Genomic DNA, 23,226 nt, shown 5'->3' on the forward strand with positions numbered 1-23,226 from the left:
GGATTTCAAGGAAGGATGGGAGACGCATGTGGAATGATGATTGGGACATTTGTTTTCTCTGTGGAGAGAAGGGATATTGGGCAAAACAAAAAAAATTGTCCGAAGAAACAACAACTTTACAAAGCTGATTGAACAGAGGCGGGGATGGAGGAGAGGGAGGAACCAGCAACTTTGAACACAGAATGAGGCCGTGAGGAACACATCACACATCAAGAGGGTGAATGCACCACACCAACACAAACATTTATCAGAGAAGTACATTTTTTTTTTTTTGTATTTTTTTTAGAAAAGAAAGACAAACAACTGATAGGAGCATGTATTAAATATCAATGAGATGTACATGTTCATAGGCCAACGCACAGACTCACAGTGCTAGGGAAAGAGATCATATTCCTTATAGTTTTAGGAGCATCACATCAACAGTCATCAACGGTGATATGTTTGACACACATCCTAAAATGGGCGAATGAGTTGTTAGATCTGTGTTGGATTCAGGAAGCACCTTGGGTGAAAATTCATGACTCCCTTAATATGAGGTGATATTTTAATATAGTATAATATGAGGCATTTCTAAAAATTCAAGTGTTAATTTTTTTGCTATCGTCATGTTGTCCAATTAATATGATGTTGCACACCCCATCAGGAGTCATAGTGGTCCGAACAGTGGATCTGGATCCACCACAGATTTACACATTCAATTAAGTAATGCTGATTCACTGCTATGTGAGTATGAATGGAAGCTCACATCGATCAACACTGATCTAGTGGATAAGGCACATTCAGTCACACTAAGAACAGACACCACGTATATGCATCCAGAAGATCTAAACTTCACTGCAATCAAACACAAAGGGAGAGATGCAGGTTTTGAGAAAAAAATGTTTTATAGAAAGTTGTGTGAAAGATTATTTAACACTGAGTTGCATGTTCTTGGATGAACATAGATGTGCTTTTTCTGTAGTCACCCTCTCAGTTCCTTCACAGATGTTCAGAGGGGTGTTTTCCTTTTTGATGTTCCTGCTCAAACTCAGGTGACTTCCTGTCAAACACAAAAAAGATGAATTGCAAGACTGGGGACCGTGGATACACACCACAGACCCCCTGAAGTCCCTATAGGTGATGTTGGAACCATGTCAAATGATTTGTTTATTTCTTCACAACAATGTTATATTTCACAGTTAACAGCTTGACAGTTATCAGTGGGAATTTACGAAAACACAGGGGCTCAATGAATAATGAATCACTAAGTTTAAAGATCAGCTAAAATCCATCAAAACGAAGAATGTTGGGTTGCCAGGTCGGGAAAGATATCACTTCATTCTCAGACATAATTATTTTTGACTTAATATCAAAACAATTTTTACAAAAATGTCTTAATATGACAAATTCTCTTTTGATATATTTTATTTCGACTTTAATCTCACAATGTTAAATTAAGAAAATGTCTCCATTTCAGTATGACTTTGATGTCAACATTTTCTTTAGACTTTACTCTGGCAGGAAAAGTGATGAATGTAAGAGAAGCATTTGTTTTCTCTCACGCCCAGTTACAGCCCTGTTCACGACATGGGATGGGCAGTTGGGAAATTGTATAATTGGAAAAATCGGGGAAATTGAAACTCCAGGACAACAGAAGGGAAATCCAAAGTATGAGATGCATATTCGATCATTTATATCATAAACAATATGTCATTTGTATCGTTTAAAATCGCAGCCTATACGAACAGTTCACTTCTGTAAGGGGGCGGGTGCAGCGCTTCCGCGTCCGGTCTAAACCGGTCAGAATTGACAGCCGAGCGGTACACGGCTCACAGACTGCAAAGCCCCAGAGAAGCAGCAGCTGACACCGACTCTGCTCCACAACTCAGCGGCACGATGTCCGACACTCAGCGGCCTCTCGTCTACCTCATCACCGGAGGGTGCGGGTTCCTCGGCCGGCACATGCTGAGGGTTTTGCTGGAGAAGGAGGACGACCTGCGCGAGGTGCGGGTGTTCGACAAACACGTGGATCCCAGTTTGAACGGACTGAGCTCAGGTAAAAAAGGAGTCGGGTTTCTTGTGTTTCTGTTTAAAACACGATTTGGGTCTCTTACCATCAGCTTGAACATGAGATAATTAATGTGAATTTTAAATAACTTGTCAAGTCCTGAAACAGGTATGGGTGGTTTAGTAAAAACAACAACAGGGCATGATATTCATTTCCCTCACATGCTTTGCTGTCACACAGTTATACGCTGCTAAGATAACATCTGAACATTGCATGTCCTGGAGAGTCAACTGCCATACGTTTCCTGAGGCACTTCCTCAGGCAGCTGTCCTTTCAGTCTATACGTCTATATGTATAGACTTTGTCAATGTTGTCACCCCCGGATCATTTTGTAAGAGGAGATATGTTGAATGATGTCATGGGCGTGTGCTGGAACCAGAGTTGTGAGTTGATGTGGTTGAACTTCCATTTGTGACTGTTCTTTCTTTATTTGCTGAGAAAAGTCAATAAATTAAATAAATGCTAAGTAATGTGTTACTCCTGGTGTCAAAAGTGTGTATTAAGTTACATAGATACAGTAAATTACATTCAACAACGGCGTTCGTGTGAAGTCTGTGTCTCGAAAAACAAGAGACGCCTCATCCCTCAGTGGAACTGGCTTCGTTCAGCTTCCAACATTCATTGTCAGAGTGCAGGGCTCTGTTGTAGACGCAGTGCACTTTGATCCGGTGACAGATCAGCTAAAGTTCATTCTCAGTGACACCCATTAGAGGCGTCCAACAGGAAGGTGACAAGACTAAACGTGTGCTTTTATATGGTTTATGTTTCCAGCTGGAGGAAAACATCTTCCATTCTATCCTTAGTAAATGTTTCCAAAGTTGCAAAGTTCCGGAGACGTCTGACCCTGAAAAGCTGCTTTGCATGACAGACCTATTTGTTATCGTTCAGCATTTCAAGGACAGTGAATGAGAGCTCAGATAAACCTCAGGTACATGACCTCCATGTGCGATAACAAGACACCATGAAATCTGATATGTTTAAGTGGCGTCAGGGACGGCAGGACAGGACTTCGCAGTATTGTGTCTACCAGGGAGGGAGTGTATCTCTCTGACATTGAGGGGGATTCTGAAATTCACTAACTTCTTGGCTATTTGCTTTTATAAGGTGTACGAAGCTCCTTGATTGACATAAGTCTTAATACACATACGTTATTATCTTGTGCACACAAGTTAATATGTGATTGATGTAAGAAGACACATTATGTTTTATGCACAAGATTAATTAGGTATCTCAGTAATGGTTTCCCAATACAATGTCCAGAAAAAGCATCACATGTTATAGTAGTTATATGATTTGTATTATGTAATAGTAGTAATATTTCCAGTTTTACACAGCGACTTAAAATAGTATCACTGTTGAAAAAAGGGTGAGCTCTTACAACTTTAACCACAATGGAGATTTGTAAGTTTCATAATACTATGGACTTGGTTGGGAATCATTAGTTAATAGATATCCTCAATAGTTTTAACATGTGTCCAAAGGACCTTGACAAATTTGCTGCAGATCCAAATAGTAACGTAATTGACATTTCTACTAATTTGTTAGAGAATAGTTAATGGTTCTTGATTAATAAAACCAGACAAATTTAGGGGATTAATATCCATGAGTGTGTAGAAAATCCTTATAAATAAAAGAAAAACATTGATTTTACAGATTTAAAATATTTTTGGAGGAGTAGTAATGTTTTTTCAGCTGCTGCATGACAAATGGAATTAAAAACCTGCAGAGAATTCTGTAGGGTATCAAGAGTTTATTGAATATAAGGGGACTGTTGGGCCTGGGTGGAACACTGCACTCTACTGAGGGACATTTGTATGGAAATGCTTTGTAGAGCTTTTAGGGAATCCGTAATGATGCTGGGTCACATACAGTGCCACATTTTGAAGTTGTGTCTTCCTGTTTTTCCCTCAGAGCGGACACAGGTGACGGTCATCCAGGGGGATATCACAGACTACAGCAACGTGTTGGAGGCCTCGCGGGGAGTGGACGTCGTCATCCACATGGCCAGTATCGTGGATGTCTGGCACAAAGTCCCAGCGACCTTAATCTATGCTGTCAATCTCACAGGTGAGACAAGATGATGAAAGGGAGGCTGGGTTTGTGGGTTTTTTTGTTTGTTTCTGTGGAAAGCGTGGATAAATTCAGAGGAAATCCACACCCTCGATGATTTTTCAAGGACTTGTGGGAAAAAAAGTGTCATATCCTTTTACTGTAACTGCTCCTTTGTGGTGTGGTTCTAATCTGGATATTTAAAACTGGGTAGATGGCAGGTTTACTGAGTGCCCGAAAATATAACTGAAATGAAGATTATTTTTAAGCCGTGTGCGTGTGTGTGTGTGTGCGTGTGTGCGTGTGCGTGTGTGTGTCCTGATGTTTTGTTTTGACTCATTGATGTCTGGTTGCCAGACAAAACAAACAAAATCCTGAGGTAGTTTAATGAGGCTGTGAATCATTTGCCATAAATATCACATCGGACTGCAGCAAAAACAAGAGTTTAAGTACTAAAAACCATGTGTTCAAAGTATATTAGTTTCACTCGGATAAAACCCTGTCCTTCAAGAATGCCTTGAGGAAATTACTTCCAATATATTACAAATATTCACTTCGACACAAGGATGATCAGATTAGATTTTGGTTGATAAAGGTCGAAGATCAAGTTCACGGTGGCCTCAAAAAGCTTATTTTTCTTATCTTGTGAAAGTGATGTCTCTGGAACGCTGTGAAGGAATTCTTTCGCATTTGGCATAAACACTCACCTGAACTTGGATAGTTTTTGTTTCCAATTTAACACTAGTAATATGCCAAACAACAATGATGGCTATGGTCACTTCCATACAGGGTCAGTGGCATATTACACACATTACCCACATAATAAAAGCTGCTATTTTTTTTAAAGCTCTGGTGTTGGTGATCAGCCAATAAATCAAGGTATAGGTATCCGGAAAGATTTCAACTCTAGGTTAGTCTCCCAGTGATCTCCTACATCTCAATCATCATCAATTTATTGCTTCGAGACACAGTTTTCAAAAACATTTCAAATAAAAGTTTAATTGTTTGAAAAGGCTCGGTGATTTCCTCAAACAGCTGGGTGTTTCGTTTGTATCAGATCTTATAAAAAAAGGACAATGGTCTTTTGTTAGGGACTTTTGTTTGGCTCTCGGGAATATTTGGGGAAGCAGGGTGGTGTATTATATTGTCTTGGATGATTTCATGTGGATGAAACTTGTTGTACTGTATAATTCGGTGTTTCATTGGTGTGGTTTTTCTCAAACAATGAAAGGAATAAGATGTTTCAGGCTCTGGATGCTCAGACAACACTCAATAGTTGAATTGCTTCATTTGTGGGATTTGGAAGTAAAATGGAACTTAGCAATGACTGAAACAGAAAATATTTCCACCCTTATCCTATCAGGAAATTCTTTTGTTTATTTGTTGGAATTCCCTGGCTTTGACCTGTGTTTCTAAGGAAATACATAATGAATCTCATTTTCAGCAGGATGTCAGATGCTTTTATTAAAACTATAAATGTGTTTTTTTATTGATGTGAATCTCCATGTAAGATCCAAACTCAGGATATTGCTCATATTAACAGATTAGGGTATTTAAATAGTGTTCTGATTCAGGGCATATGTCTTGAGTTTTATGCCACTAACAGTCCATCTCATCCCTCTTAAAGAAAAGGGAAGAAAATAAATAAAATCTTCACACCAATATTGAACTGGTTCTCACCAGAAACGTACTGCGTCCTTCCAAGTTTCATAGTTGTCCGCCTTTGTATAATCTTGCTTACAAACAAACCAACGATCAAATGGAAAGTGGTGAAGACATAGCCTCCTTGGTGGAGGTTACAATCTGATCTTGTCAAACATGCTGAACATCATTCTTTCTTTAATCCAAAAGTTAGCATTGACATTGTCAAGATGTTAGCACGCAGATATTAGCAGTTAAATCAACGAAAAGCACCACCTCACACACCACTGCTAACATGTCTATGTCTCAATGGCTTGAGCCGCTTTTCTGAAACTATATATATAATGTGTGTATGTAAGATAACGGGACTGTGCCAAGGTCTATCCCAAGAATTTGGAAGATTAGAAACGTATTGACTTTGCTTATGTTACCCAATGATATTCAAGTCTTGTTTTTCCAAATTGAGTATCCTCCATCTCTCTTCTCAGGAACGGAGAATGTCATCAATGCCTGTGTGGAGTGTGACATTCAGTGTCTGGTCTACACCAGCAGCATGGAAGTTATTGGTCCCAACGTCAATGGAGACCACTTTATCAGGTAGCCCTAAAGAAATGTCATCCTTTTTTTTCATTGTTTTTCCATTTGGTTTTGCTTTGGCTCTTTGTCTTGTGCTTCTTTGTTCACCTTCTTGAATCCTCTCTTTCTCCTGGCCGGAGCGTACCATCATGGAAAGTATGACGCCGGTAGAGAGGACATTTGATAGGGTGAAGACAGAGATGGCAACACACAGTATCAACTGGTTAATGGCTGTCTGGAAAGATCTTAAACACAAATATGTTTGACTAAAATGATCAGCAGTCATTACATATCAATGCTTAAAGTAGGAGGCTGAAAAACTTCCACCTGTCATGTGCAGGGATCATGGCATTGTTTCTGACGGTGTGTGAAAATGTGTGTGTTTGTTTGTTTGTAAGTGTGTGAGTACGTGTGTGTTTGCACTTACACAGCTTTACCTCCAGAGCAATTTTCACATTCTTTCCCTGATTACATCATGAGGCTGTGTCGGAGGAAAAGAACTAACCCTTGTCTGCTCTTGCTGGAAAGACTGAGTGGAAAGCTGCAAGAGGAGACGTGGCACAGACCAGATTCAGTCTATCTATTTCCTTCATCACCCTTGATCTCACATTTCTCTCGCATAGAGGACAAACTCAAAAAAACACCTGCATACTTCCTTTGAATGTTTTACTTTTTCTTTTTCTCAGGGGCAATGAAGATACACCTTACAATGTGAGCCACGCTATGACCTACCCCAAGTCCAAGTCAAAGGCTGAGAAAATTGTGCTTGCAGCTAATGGCACAGAGGTAATTTATTACAGTTTGAAGAAAACATTGTGTACATGTTTTTGTACATGTTCTGTTTACCTCCCCATCCGATTCCTAACACTGACTTCTAGCTTTGCTTTCTTTCCAGCTGAAAGGTGGAAAGTTTTTACACACGTGCTCCCTTAGGCCGACGGGGATCTATGGCGAAGGGCATGAGCTGATAAAGGACTTCTACAAACAGGGAATTAAATGTGGTGGCTTCATTATCGGGGGAATCCCAGACAGTACTGAACATGGGCGAGTTTACGCAGGTGAGTCTAAACTTATTGATATATATAACCCCAGCTTTAGAGACGTGTCTGAGAAACTCTTGAGCGTGGTGTTACAAGTCAAACCAACTTGTGATCTATTGATAGTTCTGAAAGCATGTAGTACCACTCAGCAGAGGAGAAACTGATAACTGCCTCACACGACTTATGTTCAGGACATGAACTAAAAGCAGAAGTACATGCAGCCACTTCCTCTGCAAGTCACCGGAAATCTTTTAACGAGCAGTTCAGATGAAATTAAACATTAGAAACCTGATGGTCTCTCAAGTTGAGGCATCAACAACAACCAGCCAGTGAGGTAAAAGTATGATGACATCAAAATAAATAAAGATGGTATAACATGAAAGAGAATGCACAGTCAGAGGAGCCAGATCCAGATTCCTTGTTGTGATAACAAGTCTACGTGAACAGTATCATCCAGTCATCTGGGCGTGACGCAAAATGAACACACTGAATACTGGCAGAAGAGATAATGCTATTTTGGTTCAGACTCAACATGCTTGTGTCAGTGTTGATGATTCGGATAGAGGTGTGAGCTCTCAGAGTTCTGTCATGGTATCATGACTGAATCTCATCATCCCCATTATTGCATTTGACCCTGAGTATCAGCCAACATGTATCAGTGGTTGATATTTTAAGCAGCCTCAAAACATACAGATGTAAGGGCCAACCTGTAGTTGTACATGTAGTATACATTCAGTTCTATAGTTTGACTCCTACATGTATTACACTGTCAGTACATTACACTCTGTAGATCTCTGTTAGGAGGTGAAGCATCTGCTCAAATACAACAATAAACAAGACCCTAAAAATAGATAGATCGATGCCCAGATGGGAATATATCTGTGTAATGTTGTCATAGATATGAAGCAACTAGGGTCCTTCTCTAATCTTTGTTGTTATTTGTCAAGTTAAAAGTTTACTTCTTTGATGATTCAATCTGGTATTTATCCATTTGTATGTGGTGCTAGGCAACGTGGCCTGGATGCATGTGCTGGCAGCCCGAGCCCTGAGGGAGCGCCCGCAGACGGTCGGAGGTGAGGCATTCTTCTGCTACGATGACTCACCCTACAAGAGCTACGAGAACTTCAACATGCTCTTCCTCTCCAAGTTTAACTTCCGAAAAGTCCGCATTCCGTTCACGGTGGTCTGGTTCATGGCCCTGATGAACGACTTGCTCCGTTGGATACTGAGCCCCGTTTATAACTTCACACCGCTGCTGAACAGTTACACGTGGGCCGTAGCTTCTACCTCCTTCACGGTGCTCACAGACAAAGCCCTACGTTACTTCCAGTATCGCCCCCTGTACGACTGGGATCAGTGTCAAACCCGCACACAGAGTTGGGTTGATACATTCCCTCTGGATCACCTAAAAAAATCATAATGTGACTACTGCAACACGCATCAGAAGCTGATATGTAGAATCACAATACATCACATGTATGCCGCATGAAAAAGGAGCACCCTGCTATTGATGACCATACAAGAGGGACATCTTATACTATGAATTATTCAATTTCAGATCAGAAAGATCTTTAATGATATGTTATTGATTGACAACAGCTATCTTGGTCTGCAATCTCCCAAAGAGGGCATTGTGTACCACTAACTAATACAGCTTCCAATCTTCCTGAAATGTGCACATAGTTGCACATTTCAGAACAGAAATAAAAGGAGACGTTAAAGGGTGTTATTAAGGAAAAAGCCAATGTTGCACATTAAACTGTAGAAAGGTGCCTTTTTTTTTTTAATGAGTTAATTTAATATATGACACTGATTTTGTCTGTAAAGGCAATAGTCAGATTGGTGCAAAACCTTTATTACTGCATTCATGTGTGTCCAGCATTTATAGCTTAGTTATACAGAAAATATAGTTTAATTATTTGTTCATTTATTAACATTTATGTTGTTAATGTTTTACATCAGCATTGTAACCGTGATATATTTAAAAGCAATAAATTACATGTATATGGTAATATATTTTATTGATATAAATGTTGTACACTGCATACTTTAAGAACATTTACCGTTTAAATGACAGAAACAGAATCCTGTTTAATAGAATAATTTTAAATAAAGATTATTTTTGTTTGTCCGTGATTTCATTCACATGTTTTTATTTTGATGTGCCATTGTGAAAGTTGGTCCCTCTGCAGACATTACTCTTAATGTCAAATGCCCTCACTATTTCTTCACTTTGAGTTAACTACGTCTGGGTTTCCTTGGATATGACGATCTTTTTTTATATGTAGGGGTGCCTCCCTCTGGAAACATACCTTCATACTCCATAACAACCAGCTAGACAACATGTATTGTTTTTCTGAGTATATGGGAGTTGCCTTTGCAGGATAACTTGACGTGTTCCAGTATGCAAGGGGTGTCCCCCATTTCTGTGGTTTTCCATGGCAATCCTCATGACAGTTCCACGCCTGCTGGAATGAAAGGGAAACCATAAAAAATGACTCACAATCCCCAACTGAACCTCTGATGGCCTCCCTGAACGAAAACAAAACATTCTGAAGTGTGGGTCTTTGGAAGTGTAGAAATTGTTGCGGATTATTCAAACACAGGCCTGCAGGAGTGGTAAACCAAGTATTTGTATAGGGCTTTTCAAAACTCTTTTTACAGGACAAGCCACGTTCACCCATGCACACACACATTCATACAGCGCTTCTATATGCAGCACTTTTTCTTTCTCACACCATTCACACTGTGAGCAGAGCGGTCTGGTGCAACCTGGGGTTCAGTGTCTTGCTCAAGGGCACTTTGGAATGCAGAGCCTACCTTCCTCCTGAGGCACCGCTGTCCTCAGTATGCATTTCTCAGTGTGTGCCCAATGAAAAGGTGTGTTTGTGTACTAATCTTTACCTCTTTATGCTGACCAATTTGAGCATGAGGTCTCAGTTTTTAGGCTCATCTTCGCTCCTTGAGCTATTAGAGTTGACACTTGGGTTTAGGTGATAAGGGAGTTGGGTTTGGTTATTTATTCATTCAGCTGTAAGTGTCCCGATAGTGATATAAGAACAGTGTGTGTGTGCGCGAGTGCTAGTGTCCTTACTCATTTCTTTCATGACCTCTCTGAGACCTTTTCCAGCATAAATAGTTGTGCAAACCTGTGTGTTCCTGTGTTTATATCTTGGTGAGAACAATTTTAAGCGTAGGCCCCATTAGAGACATTTTTGGAAAGTGAGGACATTTTGGTGGTTCTTCTTCAAAGGGCTATTTGAGGCTTAAAACTGGCTTTAGGGCTAGGCATTTAGTTTGGCTAGTTAAGGTTAAGGTAACGGGCTGGGGAATGCAACATGCCAATAAGTGTCCTCACTAACATAGAAGTACAAATGTGTGTGCTTGTGTGTGTGTGTATGTCTATCCTAATGTCTTTCATTACCTCCCTAAGACCTTTTCCAGCATAAATAGTTGTGCAAACCCGTGTGCGTGCATGCCTGGGGGCTTCCGTGTGTTCCAAGGGGCTATGGAATGCACTATTCCAATGAGAGTCTCCACTGAGATAGAAGTTAAAACGTTTGTGTGTCAGCTGTGTTATGGTGAATCACCACATGGCTAAATCATAAACGGACTGCATGTTATGAAAGGGAATTGCGTCATCTACTGGTGCAACTAGAAACCATCGAGGCGAAATACCATTGTAACATAACAAATATGTTTTCTATCATATGTTAGTATATGTATCGATTTACCCCCAGACTTTTTAATCGTAAGTAAGTTAAGATTTTGTAATTTCTCTGTGAAAGATTTAAGTTTATAATAAATTAATGGTTACAAATTTAATGACAACCGAAAAGTGGTAAATGATTGTAATTTTTGAAAAATATAATATCGTGAATGAGAGTCATCCGTGTTTCCCTGCTGTGGAAGGGAGGCTCCTGTGCGGATGCGTGCGCGTCTCCGACCCCACTGGCGAGAGCACGCACGTAGCTGTCAGTAGGAAATGCAGGCGGCTGGTGCTGGCACTGCTGGGTGTTCGCTAGTCGCTGTGCTTTGATCTATCCATCAGCGAGACGCCTTTTCGCTACAGGATGAAAACTGTGACTTTACAGGCTTGTTTGAATCTGGAGGTTTCTGCGAGTCTACACGTCTGACTGAAGTAACGGGCACAGTTGAGCGTGGCTAGCTAGACTAACAAACAGAACACTACCAGAGCTAATGCTAACAGTTACAGCAGGCTAAATAAGCTAACCTGGCTAGGTGGTTACTTAGCAGGCTAGCTAGCTAGCTCGCCTGACACCGGACTTCTGCTCTCCCTGGTCCTCACGCCCGTCCAGCGGTTCCTGCCCCAGTCATTCGTGTTGTCGTTTCACGGAGGAAGTTTCGGAGCCGGAGCTGTGGCGGGGGGGGCGTGCGGATAGGAACCCCCTGGCTGTCCAGGCGGACGGATCGCAGTGACACGCCGGTGAGTTGAGCCAGACGAGTTGGAAGTTGCAGTTGACGGGTGCAGCGGGATGGACCAGGCCGTGGAAGCTGCTCGGCCTGGGCCTGGTAGACAGACAGACAGACAGACAGACAGAGAGAGAGGGAGGGAGGGAGGCTGGTGACCATTAGCTGTTAGTAAACCGTCTCTCGAGAGTGTGTGCTAAAGAGCGAAGCTGCTCCGAGCGAGGCCTCCAGAGGCTGTGAGAATAAAGTGGCCGTTGTGATCATCGCTAGCATGTCTGAGAGCAACGCTGTAGACGGCGCCTTGCTACATCAGCAAAACACAGCACCAGCATGGTTCTCCATGGTGCTTTGTTGATAAACTCAAATTATATTATATACTGCTTTGCTCACAGTAAAGAATTATTTCGATAAAGCGGAATATTGTTGTGTCTTTTCCTTTTTAATGTGGAGTCTGCTGACAGATGCTTTCACGTGCTTTTCTTTAATAATAATAAATAACATTTCATCTTGCAAAAATAGATTAACCTTGTGGAATTCGCTTCTGTATAAGTGGGTAAATAGGACAGGTTGACACATTAAATGTTTTTGTAGTATTATTGTTATTTGCAAAATCTCTATTTCTCTGTCTATATATATATATATTTATAAAACTATATATATATAAATATATATAGATATGTATTTCCACATAAGAATGTATTTATCTGCACATAATTTCCCATGAATTGTAAGAATCATAGTTTTATGATCTTTAAATAGTTCTCTTCTCTAACTGCTTCTCCATCTTTTCTTTTCATTCAATTTTTTTAACAGTTATAATTTGTTATCTCCCTCAATTTATGTCAAATGTTAACCTTTGCAGTTTTCAGCATCATACTGTGTACTTCTATCATCTCTGTAGAGGTTGGAGAGATGGTTTATTGCTGAAGTTATAACATGATGGATAGTTTCCCTTTGGCAAAAGAATAACTGTCCTCCATAATTTTCTCTCTATTTGTAAAGAAGAGATAAGGGTGGAACCATGGCTGAACTCTCCACCTTATCCCCATCACCATCTGCGCTGGGTGACCCGCATGCAGCTCCCTCCATCCCTCCATCCTCTGCATCCTCTCTCCCTGTTCCCAACAACTCTGCTCTGGAGTCTAAACCAAAGTCTGCCCTCTACAATGACAACACTCTTACTGGAAACACTTCTACAGCACTGTCGGGGAGTTCACCCGAGAATCCCCTACCACCCTTGAGTCATCTCAAAACCACTGACGAGACCATCCCATCATTGATACCTGAGGTTCTTCGGAATGAGGAATCAACAGGGAGAAATGTAGAACCTGGAGCTCCTAACGTTAAGCAGGAGTCTCTGTCTAGTGACCACATTGCTGCAGAGATTGTGAATACTGCAACAGAGACACCAGCACTATCGGTTCAGCCCTCAGCTCAGAGTGAAGAACAACAGGCATCCCCCTCTCCTGATCTTAATCCCGCTCCTAACCTTTATCCAAATGTGCATGTCACCCATGCACCAAATCCCGTCTTGGATGGTGGTCACTTTTCAGCAGACCGACCCCAAACCACTGCAGATTCCAATCCCACACCTGCTCCTCCAGCATCCACCAGTACAGCATCACCAACAGTGACAGCAACAGCCGAAGAGGAGAATCCTCAGCCACTTCAACAAACACAAAACCCCCAAAGTCAACCTCCCCCTCTGTCCCCAAAGCCCGACGCCCCCAAGGAAGCAGAGAAAGCAGAGCAGCCTAGCACCCAGGCCGGGGGCGAACACCCCAGCCCCACTGTCCCATTGATCCATGAGCCAGCCTGTGCCCTCCCGATGTACAACCCCAAGCCCCGCCCAGCCCCTGATACCCTCAGCTACCTGGAGTCGGCTAGCCTTATGTCAGGGACGTTGGAATCCCTGTCTGGGTTGGGAGAGGATGGGAGCTCTATTGGCTCAGACTCGGAGATCAACGGCCTGACGGTCAAGCGCACTGATAAATATGGCTTCCTGGGTGGCAATCAGTACAGTGAATGCAGGTATGTATTAGGACATTAACTTCACACATCAAGGTCACTCCTGGCTAATTTGCAGAATATTGATTATGTCTTCTTTAAGTTCTGTTTGATTATATTTAATGACAAAATCGTAAGATATTATAAAATCAGAAATGCATATTCAGTACGGTTCTATGAAGGAGGGAAATGAGACACATATTTTATGTTTACAATATTACAGAACTTGGACTTATGACCTGAGAATTAGTTTACACAGATGTACTGTATGTAAATCCTGCCTGAATTATATTCTTTCAATTGACCACTTTGCCTTGTCCTAAAATCTTAGTCACTCTGTCATCAATTCACCCCAAAGACATCATCTCCTTTTGGTCTCGCCCTTGCTTTCCTGTCTTCCTCTCCCGTCTGCGGCTCTAAACGTATCTGACTATCTTTTATTTCCCCTTGGTCTGACTCAGATAATGCTTAGAGCGTTTTTTTTTTTGTGACTCAATATGTACTGACTGTGTGACTCGGTGCCATCACCCCCTCACACCCATCTGCTGTCTTCCTCTATTTAAAAATAAATAAATCAGATGTGCTTCTACTTCTGACAAGCTAATTGCTCTCCAACTGTTAAATAATTAAAAGTCTATTGATCTACCATCAGTAGCGGCAGTGCATTTTGGTCAATGTTAAGGATGTCTTGTAACTGCGCGGTTTGGCTAAGGATGTGCAAATGAATGTTAGAGATAATGTGCGGTAATCCATTTGTGACATGAGATGGTTGATGGTACTTGAATACAGCCTTGCTATTTTTAGGAATATTAAAAAGAAAAAGTCCAAAGCCCAGTTCTGTCAACGATGGTGTCATTTTATATTACTCACTATTGCAGTGAAAAGGAACTCAGAGTCGAAGTTGCCAGACAGAGGGAGATGAAATGGATTGATATGTTCAACAACTGGGATAAGTGGACCAAACATCGCTTCCAGAAGGTACGCATGGCAGCCTGTCAGATGTTTGTCTCGTGGGATTTATCTAAAATTAGAAATTTGAATCACAAACCATTGGCAGTGTTTCAGTGTTTTTAAATGTACTTGATTTTGTACTTGTTTACTTTTATACTTTACATTATTTCAAAGCTAATTCCCTGTGTATCTGTTTGCGTGTTATAGGTGAAGTTGCGCTGCAGGAAGGGCATTCCATCCTCTCTCAGATCCAAAGCTTGGCAGCTGCTGTCTAATAGCCAGGATCTCTTAGACGCCAACCCCGGGAAATTTGAGGTATCACTGTCTTCATATTTATTTGTTTAATGACAATTTATATATTTAATGAAGAGGGTAAAACAGAAGGTATATATTAAAAGACATGTGTACAGTTACATTATATGTGGCTTTGGGCATTATCTGAACAATAATTGGAAAATACTTTTATTCCCAGTCACCGGACACCTAAATTATTTTTACTCTTCGAATATGCTCCCTTAATTCTTGCACTTCCCTTGCTCCCCCACAGAAAGCTTTAGTTTGAGAACATTTTAGAGCTGTGGCAAAGCTGCTAGTTGGACTGAGGAACTTGCTCAAAGTGGGGTTCACTGTCAGGGGAAATGTGGCTGAGTAGGCCAATTTCAGCTCCTGGGGTGCTAAAGGGGCGCAGGCGCACACCTAGTGAGCTGTAAGCCTCTTATCATGACCGGTAATCCTGCCTGTCAGAGCTCTGCCCCCATGTCCACAGTAGAGCGGGGTCTGGCCTTAGTTGGGTCTGAGTCCAAGCCGTCAGATTAGTATTGTTTATGTTGTTTGAGGATAAAGTTTGCGCCTATCTTTTTTAGTTTTTGTTTCATTGTCTCTCAGTTGCGGTCATATTCACGCACTTCAATGGCTAATTCATCTATTTAAGTATTCCAAAAGATAATGAGAATTAATCTAAAACATGTGTATTCTTTTTTATGTCACTGCAGGAGCTGGAGAGAGAACAGGGGGAGGCTAAATGGTTGGACATTATAGAGAAGGATCTCCACAGACAGTTCCCCTTCCATGAGATGTTTGCTGCTCGGGGGGGCCATGGGTAAAAAAACCAAAACCTTTTAGTCTTTTTCACTCCTGCACACTGTATATAAGCCACTAATATTTGTGTAGACAAGCTTGGCTTATCTGCTTGTGGCTGGTGGATCTATATCAGGTCAATGTCACGAAGTGATCTATATTGGCCTGAGAACTGTATCTAGGACATGTCTGTCAGTAAGAATACATGATTACCATTGGAAATTGGGTTTTTCGAGTAACAGATTAAACTGTACAACTATGGTTTAAATATTAATAGGATGAAAATAGCAGCACCAGCAATTATTTGTAAACCAACAGTCTTATTTTCTTCAGGAAGTGATTGAAATGTTCTATCATTTTGTTTTATATTTTTTGTTTTAACCAGATTTCTGTGAGTTTGATTCTCCTGGATTTCTAGTGTTTTAGTAGATTTGACCACTGGATAATAAAGTCTTTGTTCATGCAGCCAACAGGACCTGTACCGCATCCTAAAAGCCTACACCATCTATCGGCCTGATGAGGGATACTGCCAGGCCCAGGCTCCCGTCGCCGCAGTGCTGCTCATGCACATGCCTGCTGAGGTAAGGGGGGGTAAGCCGTTGGGGGACACATTGTCACTAAGTCTATGGGATACAGAAAGGGTTTCGTCAGCATTAATGTCATGCTTATTACCAATGTAATGAACAGACTGATTACTTTCAAAGCTTCAGAAATACTTGTGTTATTATTCTGTTACCACAATTGGACTAAAATGTAGGAAGAAAAACAGTTTAATATCTTCATTGACATGTTACTCCACTACAAAGGGACTACAAACATGAGCATGCCTCACAAAAACTGTAAAATATGTAGTATACCGAAGTATGATTTTGAATGAGGCAGAATTATTCCATTGAGGTTACCTACTAATTTAGAAATGGTAGCAGATAACAGACCATGGTCTGGTGATACTGCTGACTAACATGATCCTCAAGTAGCAGTTAGTTAATTTGAATGAGTCAGACTGTATTTGTTTAGCTTTTCATGCAAACAATGTAACAAGAGCTGCATTACAGTTTAAAAACAATCCCCAACCCTCCACCCACTCTTCCACCCACTCCTATTCTAGCACAGACCAGAACAATGAGAACAGGAAGTGAAGAACAAATGAGGAAACACCAAATGTAGTTGAACAAAGAAGGATGAAATGTTATAGATGAAATAGTAAAGCACTAACAAAGATTGAAATAAAATACTAACGATTAAATGTGAAAAGAGAGGAGTTAGTAAAAACGAAAACTGAAAAAAACAAATGTGTAACTGTATAAATATTTTTGGGTCTAGACAAATTGTGTTTATCTGTAAGTGTCAAATATTAGGGCTACATTATTCTTTTATCGATTCATCTAACGATTATTTTTTATTAATATATTTAAATAATAATGGATTTATAAAAAATTTAGAAACTTGTGTCATTTATATTTATTTATCTTATTTATTATTCTATTTAACAAAATATGCACTTCCAGGCATTATTCCACATAAAAAAATAGCCCAGTCTGAACTGCTAATCTGCCTTTTAAAGTCCCATATCGCTCCAAAATGAAATGAGTGCAAGAGCTTGTTACATTCAAGCAAAAGGAATATATCAATCTACATTAAGCTGTTCATCAACAAAATACATGAAAACCAAAGTAAAATTCAAGTAACTTTCTGGAGGAATATCAGAACACTGTGTAAATTCGCGTTTAACAGTCTTTCAAAACCTTGTAGTTGGATCAATGTCTGCATGAATAAAAAAACAAACAAATAAAATAAGTATAATTCAATAGCCATTCAACAGTGTTTATTATAAACTTTCACACTTAAATGTACTCTTATAATTAAATTAATATTATTTTCTTGTGTTAAGTAAAATAAGGTTTGAATAAAAAATATAGAGCTTCTGTAAAAATCATCTTAAAATAAAATGCTTCATTTTTGAAAAAATAATTAAAAAGATGTAGTTTGAGTTTCCCCCTTTTGTTTATTTTTTCTTAATATATAACTTCATTTCACATAGAATCAATCTAAACGAACATTAAAAACTTAACTGCTTTTCAGTTCCCACTTTCTCTTGTTCAGTGAAGTGAACTCTTTCGTGTGCCGCCAGTATTTACTATCGTAAATACAGAAAAAGCAGAGCAGGTTAAAATAAGACTACCGTAAATGTGAGAAAAAGACCTGTGTCTGTTAGTTGTCATATTTGTTTCCTGCTCACAACAAACACGGGAAGAAGGAGAGAATATTTAGTTAATGACTAATGTGCGTATTGTTCTATTTTTAAAAGAAGCAGGAAATAGAAGCAGGAATTGATATGGCAGTGGTGCTTCTACACTCTGTGTTCATTTAAACATTTAAACATTTAATCCTCATGTGCTTTTATTTGCAAACGTTAACTCTTCACTTTCACTTGTTTCTCAGCAAGCGTTTTGGTGCCTCGTACAGATATGTGAGAAATATCTCCCTGGCTACTACAGCGCGGGGCTGGTGAGTGAATGAACAAATCTTTTTTTTTATTCAGAACTTCATGTCAGTTATTTTCGCTTTATTGATCTGTCTTTTTTTAAATTCCTCTTAGGAAGCGATCCAGCTGGATGGCGAGATCTTCTTCTCTCTGCTACGACGCACATGTCCGATGGCGTACCGTCACCTCAAGAAGTTCAAGATTGACCCAATCCTCTACATGACTGAGTGGTTCATGTGCATCTTCTCACGCACTTTGCCATGGTCCTGTGTCCTGCGTGTATGGGACATGTTCTTCTGTGAAGGTATCTTTCATAATTAAGTGGTTCATAGGTATCCCTCGTTTTTTACATCTCGAAATGTTCATCTAAGCTTCAGTGTATATATGTATATATTAAGTACAGTAGTTAAGTATTGATAATTTTTGCTCTGTAGTTTGTCAGAAAGCTAACTGAGGTCTGTTTTTGCAGGAGTGAAAATAGTGTTTCGGGTGGGCCTGGTGCTACTGAAACAAATGCTTGGCTCAGTGGATAAACTTCGAGAGCTGCAGGGCATGTATGAAACAATGGAGCGCCTGAGAAACATTTCTCCCGAAAGTGTCAGAGAGGAAATAATAGTACAGGAGGTGAGTTTTCCTGCACAGACACACATAGGATTTAAATCTGCTTCTGTTTTTACTCAGACTGATGAGTTATGAGTCACTTTGCCCCGTAGTGCCCGGTATAGTAATCTTTGGTTCCTCTGTCTGTGTCATTCTTGTCTGATGTGTCCAGATTGTTATACTCCCAGTGACGGAGGCGCTCATCGAGAGGGAGTGCAGCATCCAGGTGAGGAAGTGGAGGGAGTCCAGGGGGGAGCTGACACACCAGCCGGGCCGCCGGCTCCATGGTACGAGAGCCATCTATGAGTTCAAACGACGCGCTGCCTCCATCAGCTCCGGTGGCAGCTTCTCTTTCCTTGGAAGCTCGATCCCTCCACCAGGACCACTCAGGGCCTCATCCAGCCTCCTCTCACTGCCGGGCTTCCGCAGGTCTCGGGCTCCTTTCCTATCCCAAAGCAAGAAGGGCTCCTTCTCAGGGCCCTCAGGAATGGACGGCCTGCCGCCTCAGTCGCCACCTGTAGTAACATCAATCCCGGGTCGAGGCCCCAACCACAAACCCCCCATTCCCCCGGGGGCAGGTCAGAGGGCAATTCCACCCACCATTCAGAGCCCCTTGGTCGTGAGTGCGGCTGGCCCATCACGTGAGCCTGCTCAGCCCGCAGAAGGCTCCTTAGCACAAGGCCAACCTGCAGCTTCAGCCCCAGTACAGAGCACAACACCACCTCCACCCGACACTCTATCCCCCTCCCCGAAGGTAGTCTCAGAGCAAATAACTCCAACTATCCCTTCACCTACTGCAAACAACTCCCCTCTGGCCCTATGTCCAGAGTCAAAAAAAGAAGCGGTGGCAGTGGCTGACGCCACAACCGGAGAGGAAGAAGGAAAGAAGAAGAAGAAAAGCAAAGAAAACACCAAGAAAAAGGAAAAGGAAGATGAGAAGAAAAAAATGAAGGAAAAGAAGGAAAAGGATAAGGCTGAAAAAGAGAGGCTGAAGAGGGAGAAGGAGAGGCTAGAAAAAGAGAAAAAGAAAGGAGGAAAGAAAAAGGACAAAGGAGGAGGAGAGGCTGAAGACAAAAATGGAGCCACAGCAGCGAAAGATTCGGCCTAGTTTCCCCCCCCCGTCATTCCAGGATTATGAAAAGGGACACAGAACAAAAAGAGAGGTCAGGGCAACAAAGACCCCTCCCCAGAAACCGATTGATAGATTAACAAAAATGGGATAGCTTCCTGTACAAAGCATCATTTCAGACTTAATGTAGTCGCAGGACTATGGGGGAGAAAACTGGATCATGGTTTTAATAGCACCTCGGGGAGCCTTTGCCCCCTCACTCAATGTTTTCTTTTTCATCGATTTTTATGAAGATGGGACAAATATCCTTTTTCAACTGGAGCACGGGCTGTGAGTCTGAATCATTGTTCAAAGGATCGGCCATTTTCTCTTAGTTTTTTTTAAATTATTTTCATTTCAATTTTTCTTTTAATCCGACTGATGGCAGTGGTTTGAGAAACATCGACTCGAGGGTTTGTTTAATGTTTGCAGAAATCGTTATTGGTGCCATAGAGTATGTAAATAACAAGTCTACCTACAGTACCTAGGATGTTGTTAGCACTCCGTACACCCGTCTGTTCTCATCTGTGGACAGGTTATCTGCTGACTGGGAAAAAGAAGAAGATGAAAACCCTTTTGAAGTCGTCTCAAATGCAGGCACTGAAAAAAAACATGCTAGTTATGTTGTTGAGGATGTATTTATTGTCATGTTAAATGTTGTGAGTGAGTGTGTGCCTTAGTAGTATAGTGAAAAGTGTTACTGTTCTTTGTGTGGCCTCCCTTTTTTCAGTCTCCCTTTGCCTGCTTTTTTTTTGTCATCATTGAATCTTCTGTGTGGTTCTTCCCTCCCATCTGGATTCAATCTGACAGAGAGAAAAAGAGGGAGAAAGTTTAAAAGTACAACCAGACACCAGGTATTGGTGGCCATTTTTAATATTACATTTTTTGTTTGCTTTTGTCTATGACAAAACACACAGGGAGATTCATCGATTTTATTCCAAGTCCCCGGTTAACATTTCTCCTGTCTGAGTTTCTGAATCTTAGCGAAAAAGCAGGTTCAACGCTTATCAAAAGGAAAAACTTCAAACACTCGGCCATGTCTTTGAAATTAGTATTATTTTGCTTCAACAAACAATCGTATATGCATTTATTTTAGCCAAATTTCAGAATGGGGATAAGAACTCAAGTTCATCAACTCATCATTAGAATGTGATTTTGAGTGTTTTAAGAGAATGAAGGATGATTTTTGCACTTGTGATTTGGTCACAAAGCACCACTTAAGTTATCCACTCCGTTACCGTAGTGAGGTAGAAGAGTCTCCACGGGCCAGTTTCACAGTTTGAAATCTGTGCCTCGAGGACCTATAGGAAGCCACTTGACTGGAACTGCCAGGTGTGCCAATGTAGCATTAACCTCTGACCTTTGACCTTCGGGCTATGATGTATTTATGTATAAAGTGGTTAATTTAATCAAATATAGTATATTATGAATTATTATTATTATTATTTTGGATCTGAGTATTTTTCTATGCGTGTAAGAGACACCTGGATGACTGGAACAATAGGGGACTACACGGTGTAGTTGCAGGAGGATCATTTAAAGTGTTTGTTTTTCAACTCCCCTTTCCCTTATTTGCACGTTGAGTCCTCCGCTTTCTACACAACCATTTCAATGCATGTCTTTTTGCTATTGTTTACTGTTGGTTCAGTCAACTTAGCTGTACAAGTCTCTGGTTTACTGAATTGTAGTATTAAAACAAACGGGGGGAGGGCAAAAATATGGGGCCTCCGGTCGAACAAATGATGAAACGAGTGACACAGACAGAACATTTGGGAGTTGAAGGTCTTAATGTAAAATATACTCCGAGATGATTTTTGAGCTTTGAATCGTTCTTTAATTGGAGATCTTAAGTATGTCTGTCTCACCGCGTTGTGTTGTAACATACATAATGACGTATGGACTAAACCCCTAACCTATTTACACTCAGTGTCCTGTACTGTAACATATTTATGCATTCATGAAACGGCACTGAGCCCCATCAGTATATGAAGAACAGTGCCAGCTAGTTATTGTTAAACCATTTGATGGCAAAAAAAAGCAACACATTGATGCTCTTTAACTGTGCTGTTTTCGTAGTAAAGGATTAGAGGGACTTTTGTGTACTTGTCGCCAACATGTCCTCCACTGTTTTTCACTTCAGGTCAGCACGCGGCTTTCATGTGAAGATATTAATATCACACACACCCTCCTCTTTTCTTTTTCTTTTTGACGCCAGTGCATTTATAGGCACAGATTAGTGTAGTGTTAGAGAGGATAACCTGAACACATCTATGCAAACCGTACTCCATCATGTCTGTTGATAGCGTGTAGCGACAGCAGCACTGATTTCCCGTCTGATTCAGATAAGCAGATGGACGCCATGGAAAAATGGATTTTATTCCTCACTAGGTGTTTTTATTAGCACACGTTCAGGCCCGTGGAGTTCAATATTTCTAGAGCAATACATCCTCGCAGCTCGTCTTTTAACGACCGCGTCCTTTCTCTGTGTTCAGAGGGCTCGAGGCGTCGCACTGATCAAATTAGTCTCTTGCGATCCTGTGATTTCCTCCTCGTGGAATCGGCACTTGGCTCTGCATTATTGAGGACAAATCAATCAAATCCATTTCCATCAGGTCTCCTTGACCCTGAAATCGTCATCCTTGATTACATTTGATTAGGAATTAACCAACCAATGCAAATATTGAAAGAAGCATTTCAGCTGTTTTGTTTTTCTCCCCGTGTCGTCGTGTTTTTAAGTTTACATGTCACTCTCTGGCGAAAGTGAAATAAAATCATAGCTAATTGAATTCATTCCTTCAGATCTGCAACTGATGTATTTAATTGATGATAATGACATTTGTGATGAGTAATAAACCATAATATATTAAATCATCATTGAGTTTCTGTCTGTGCTTGTGGAGGATGAACATGTTCAGCCTCAAGCTCTGTGACTATTGATCCTATGACTGCTGGTTATACTCTACAGAAACATGGATTTTTGGGCCACAGATACAACATAGCTATTGCTACTGCTGTAACAGCTGCTTTGGTCTTGACTTTACCATTAATGTGTCATAAACACACACATATAGATGTTCTACTCTTCAACCAAGCAGAAAGTTAGTGCCGTGGGGGTTCATGTCCTTTCACCCTCCTCTTGCCAATTTGAGGGCTTTCACAAATTAGATTGTGTAATCCGCTGTTTTCAGGGGATCTCCATCAGCTCAGGGGCCCC

At 40.8% G+C, this 23,226-nt stretch overlaps 2 protein-coding genes across 2 annotated transcripts; both read left to right on the top strand.

Moving 5' to 3' along the window:
* The first annotated feature begins 1,769 nt into the window (after positions 1-1,769).
* Positions 1,770-9,489, top strand: hsd3b7 (hydroxy-delta-5-steroid dehydrogenase, 3 beta- and steroid delta-isomerase). Its single transcript, XM_062407201.1, has 6 exons — positions 1,770-2,035; positions 3,959-4,114; positions 6,226-6,334; positions 7,000-7,099; positions 7,209-7,371; positions 8,361-9,489. The coding sequence occupies exons 1-6, from the start codon at positions 1,876-1,878 to the stop codon at positions 8,771-8,773; spliced, it is 1,101 nt and encodes a 366-aa protein (XP_062263185.1). The 5' UTR covers positions 1,770-1,875; the 3' UTR covers positions 8,774-9,489.
* Positions 9,490-11,338: 1,849 nt separating this feature from the next.
* LOC133970398 (TBC1 domain family member 10B-like) lies at positions 11,339-22,884 on the top strand. Its single transcript, XM_062407200.1, has 10 exons — positions 11,339-11,800; positions 12,787-13,815; positions 14,670-14,769; positions 14,950-15,057; positions 15,735-15,841; positions 16,286-16,400; positions 18,262-18,327; positions 18,419-18,608; positions 18,774-18,928; positions 19,077-22,884. Exons 2-10 carry the CDS (start codon positions 12,806-12,808, stop codon positions 20,010-20,012), a joined length of 2,787 nt encoding a protein of 928 aa, XP_062263184.1. The 5' UTR covers positions 11,339-11,800; positions 12,787-12,805; the 3' UTR covers positions 20,013-22,884.
* Positions 22,885-23,226: the final 342 nt, after the last annotated feature.

This window comes from Platichthys flesus, chromosome 16, assembly GCF_949316205.1.
Source record: "Platichthys flesus chromosome 16, fPlaFle2.1, whole genome shotgun sequence".
In the NCBI taxonomy this organism is placed as follows: Eukaryota; Metazoa; Chordata; class Actinopteri; order Pleuronectiformes; family Pleuronectidae; genus Platichthys; species Platichthys flesus.

Excerpts from the sequence above, each read along its gene's own strand:
- hsd3b7 (XM_062407201.1), top strand. The coding sequence starts at position 1,876 with ATGTCCGACACTCAGCGGCCTCTCGTCTACCTCATCACCGGAGGGTGC. Across the intron at positions 2,036-3,958 it reads TTTGAACGGACTGAGCTCAG|AGCGGACACAGGTGACGGTC; the intron begins GTAAAAAAGGAG and ends TTTTTCCCTCAG. Across the intron at positions 4,115-6,225 it reads CTATGCTGTCAATCTCACAG|GAACGGAGAATGTCATCAAT; the intron begins GTGAGACAAGAT and ends CTCTCTTCTCAG.
- LOC133970398 (XM_062407200.1), top strand. The coding sequence starts at position 12,806 with ATGGCTGAACTCTCCACCTTATCCCCATCACCATCTGCGCTGGGTGAC. Across the intron at positions 16,401-18,261 it reads TCATGCACATGCCTGCTGAG|CAAGCGTTTTGGTGCCTCGT; the intron begins GTAAGGGGGGGT and ends CTTGTTTCTCAG. Across the intron at positions 18,328-18,418 it reads GCTACTACAGCGCGGGGCTG|GAAGCGATCCAGCTGGATGG; the intron begins GTGAGTGAATGA and ends AATTCCTCTTAG.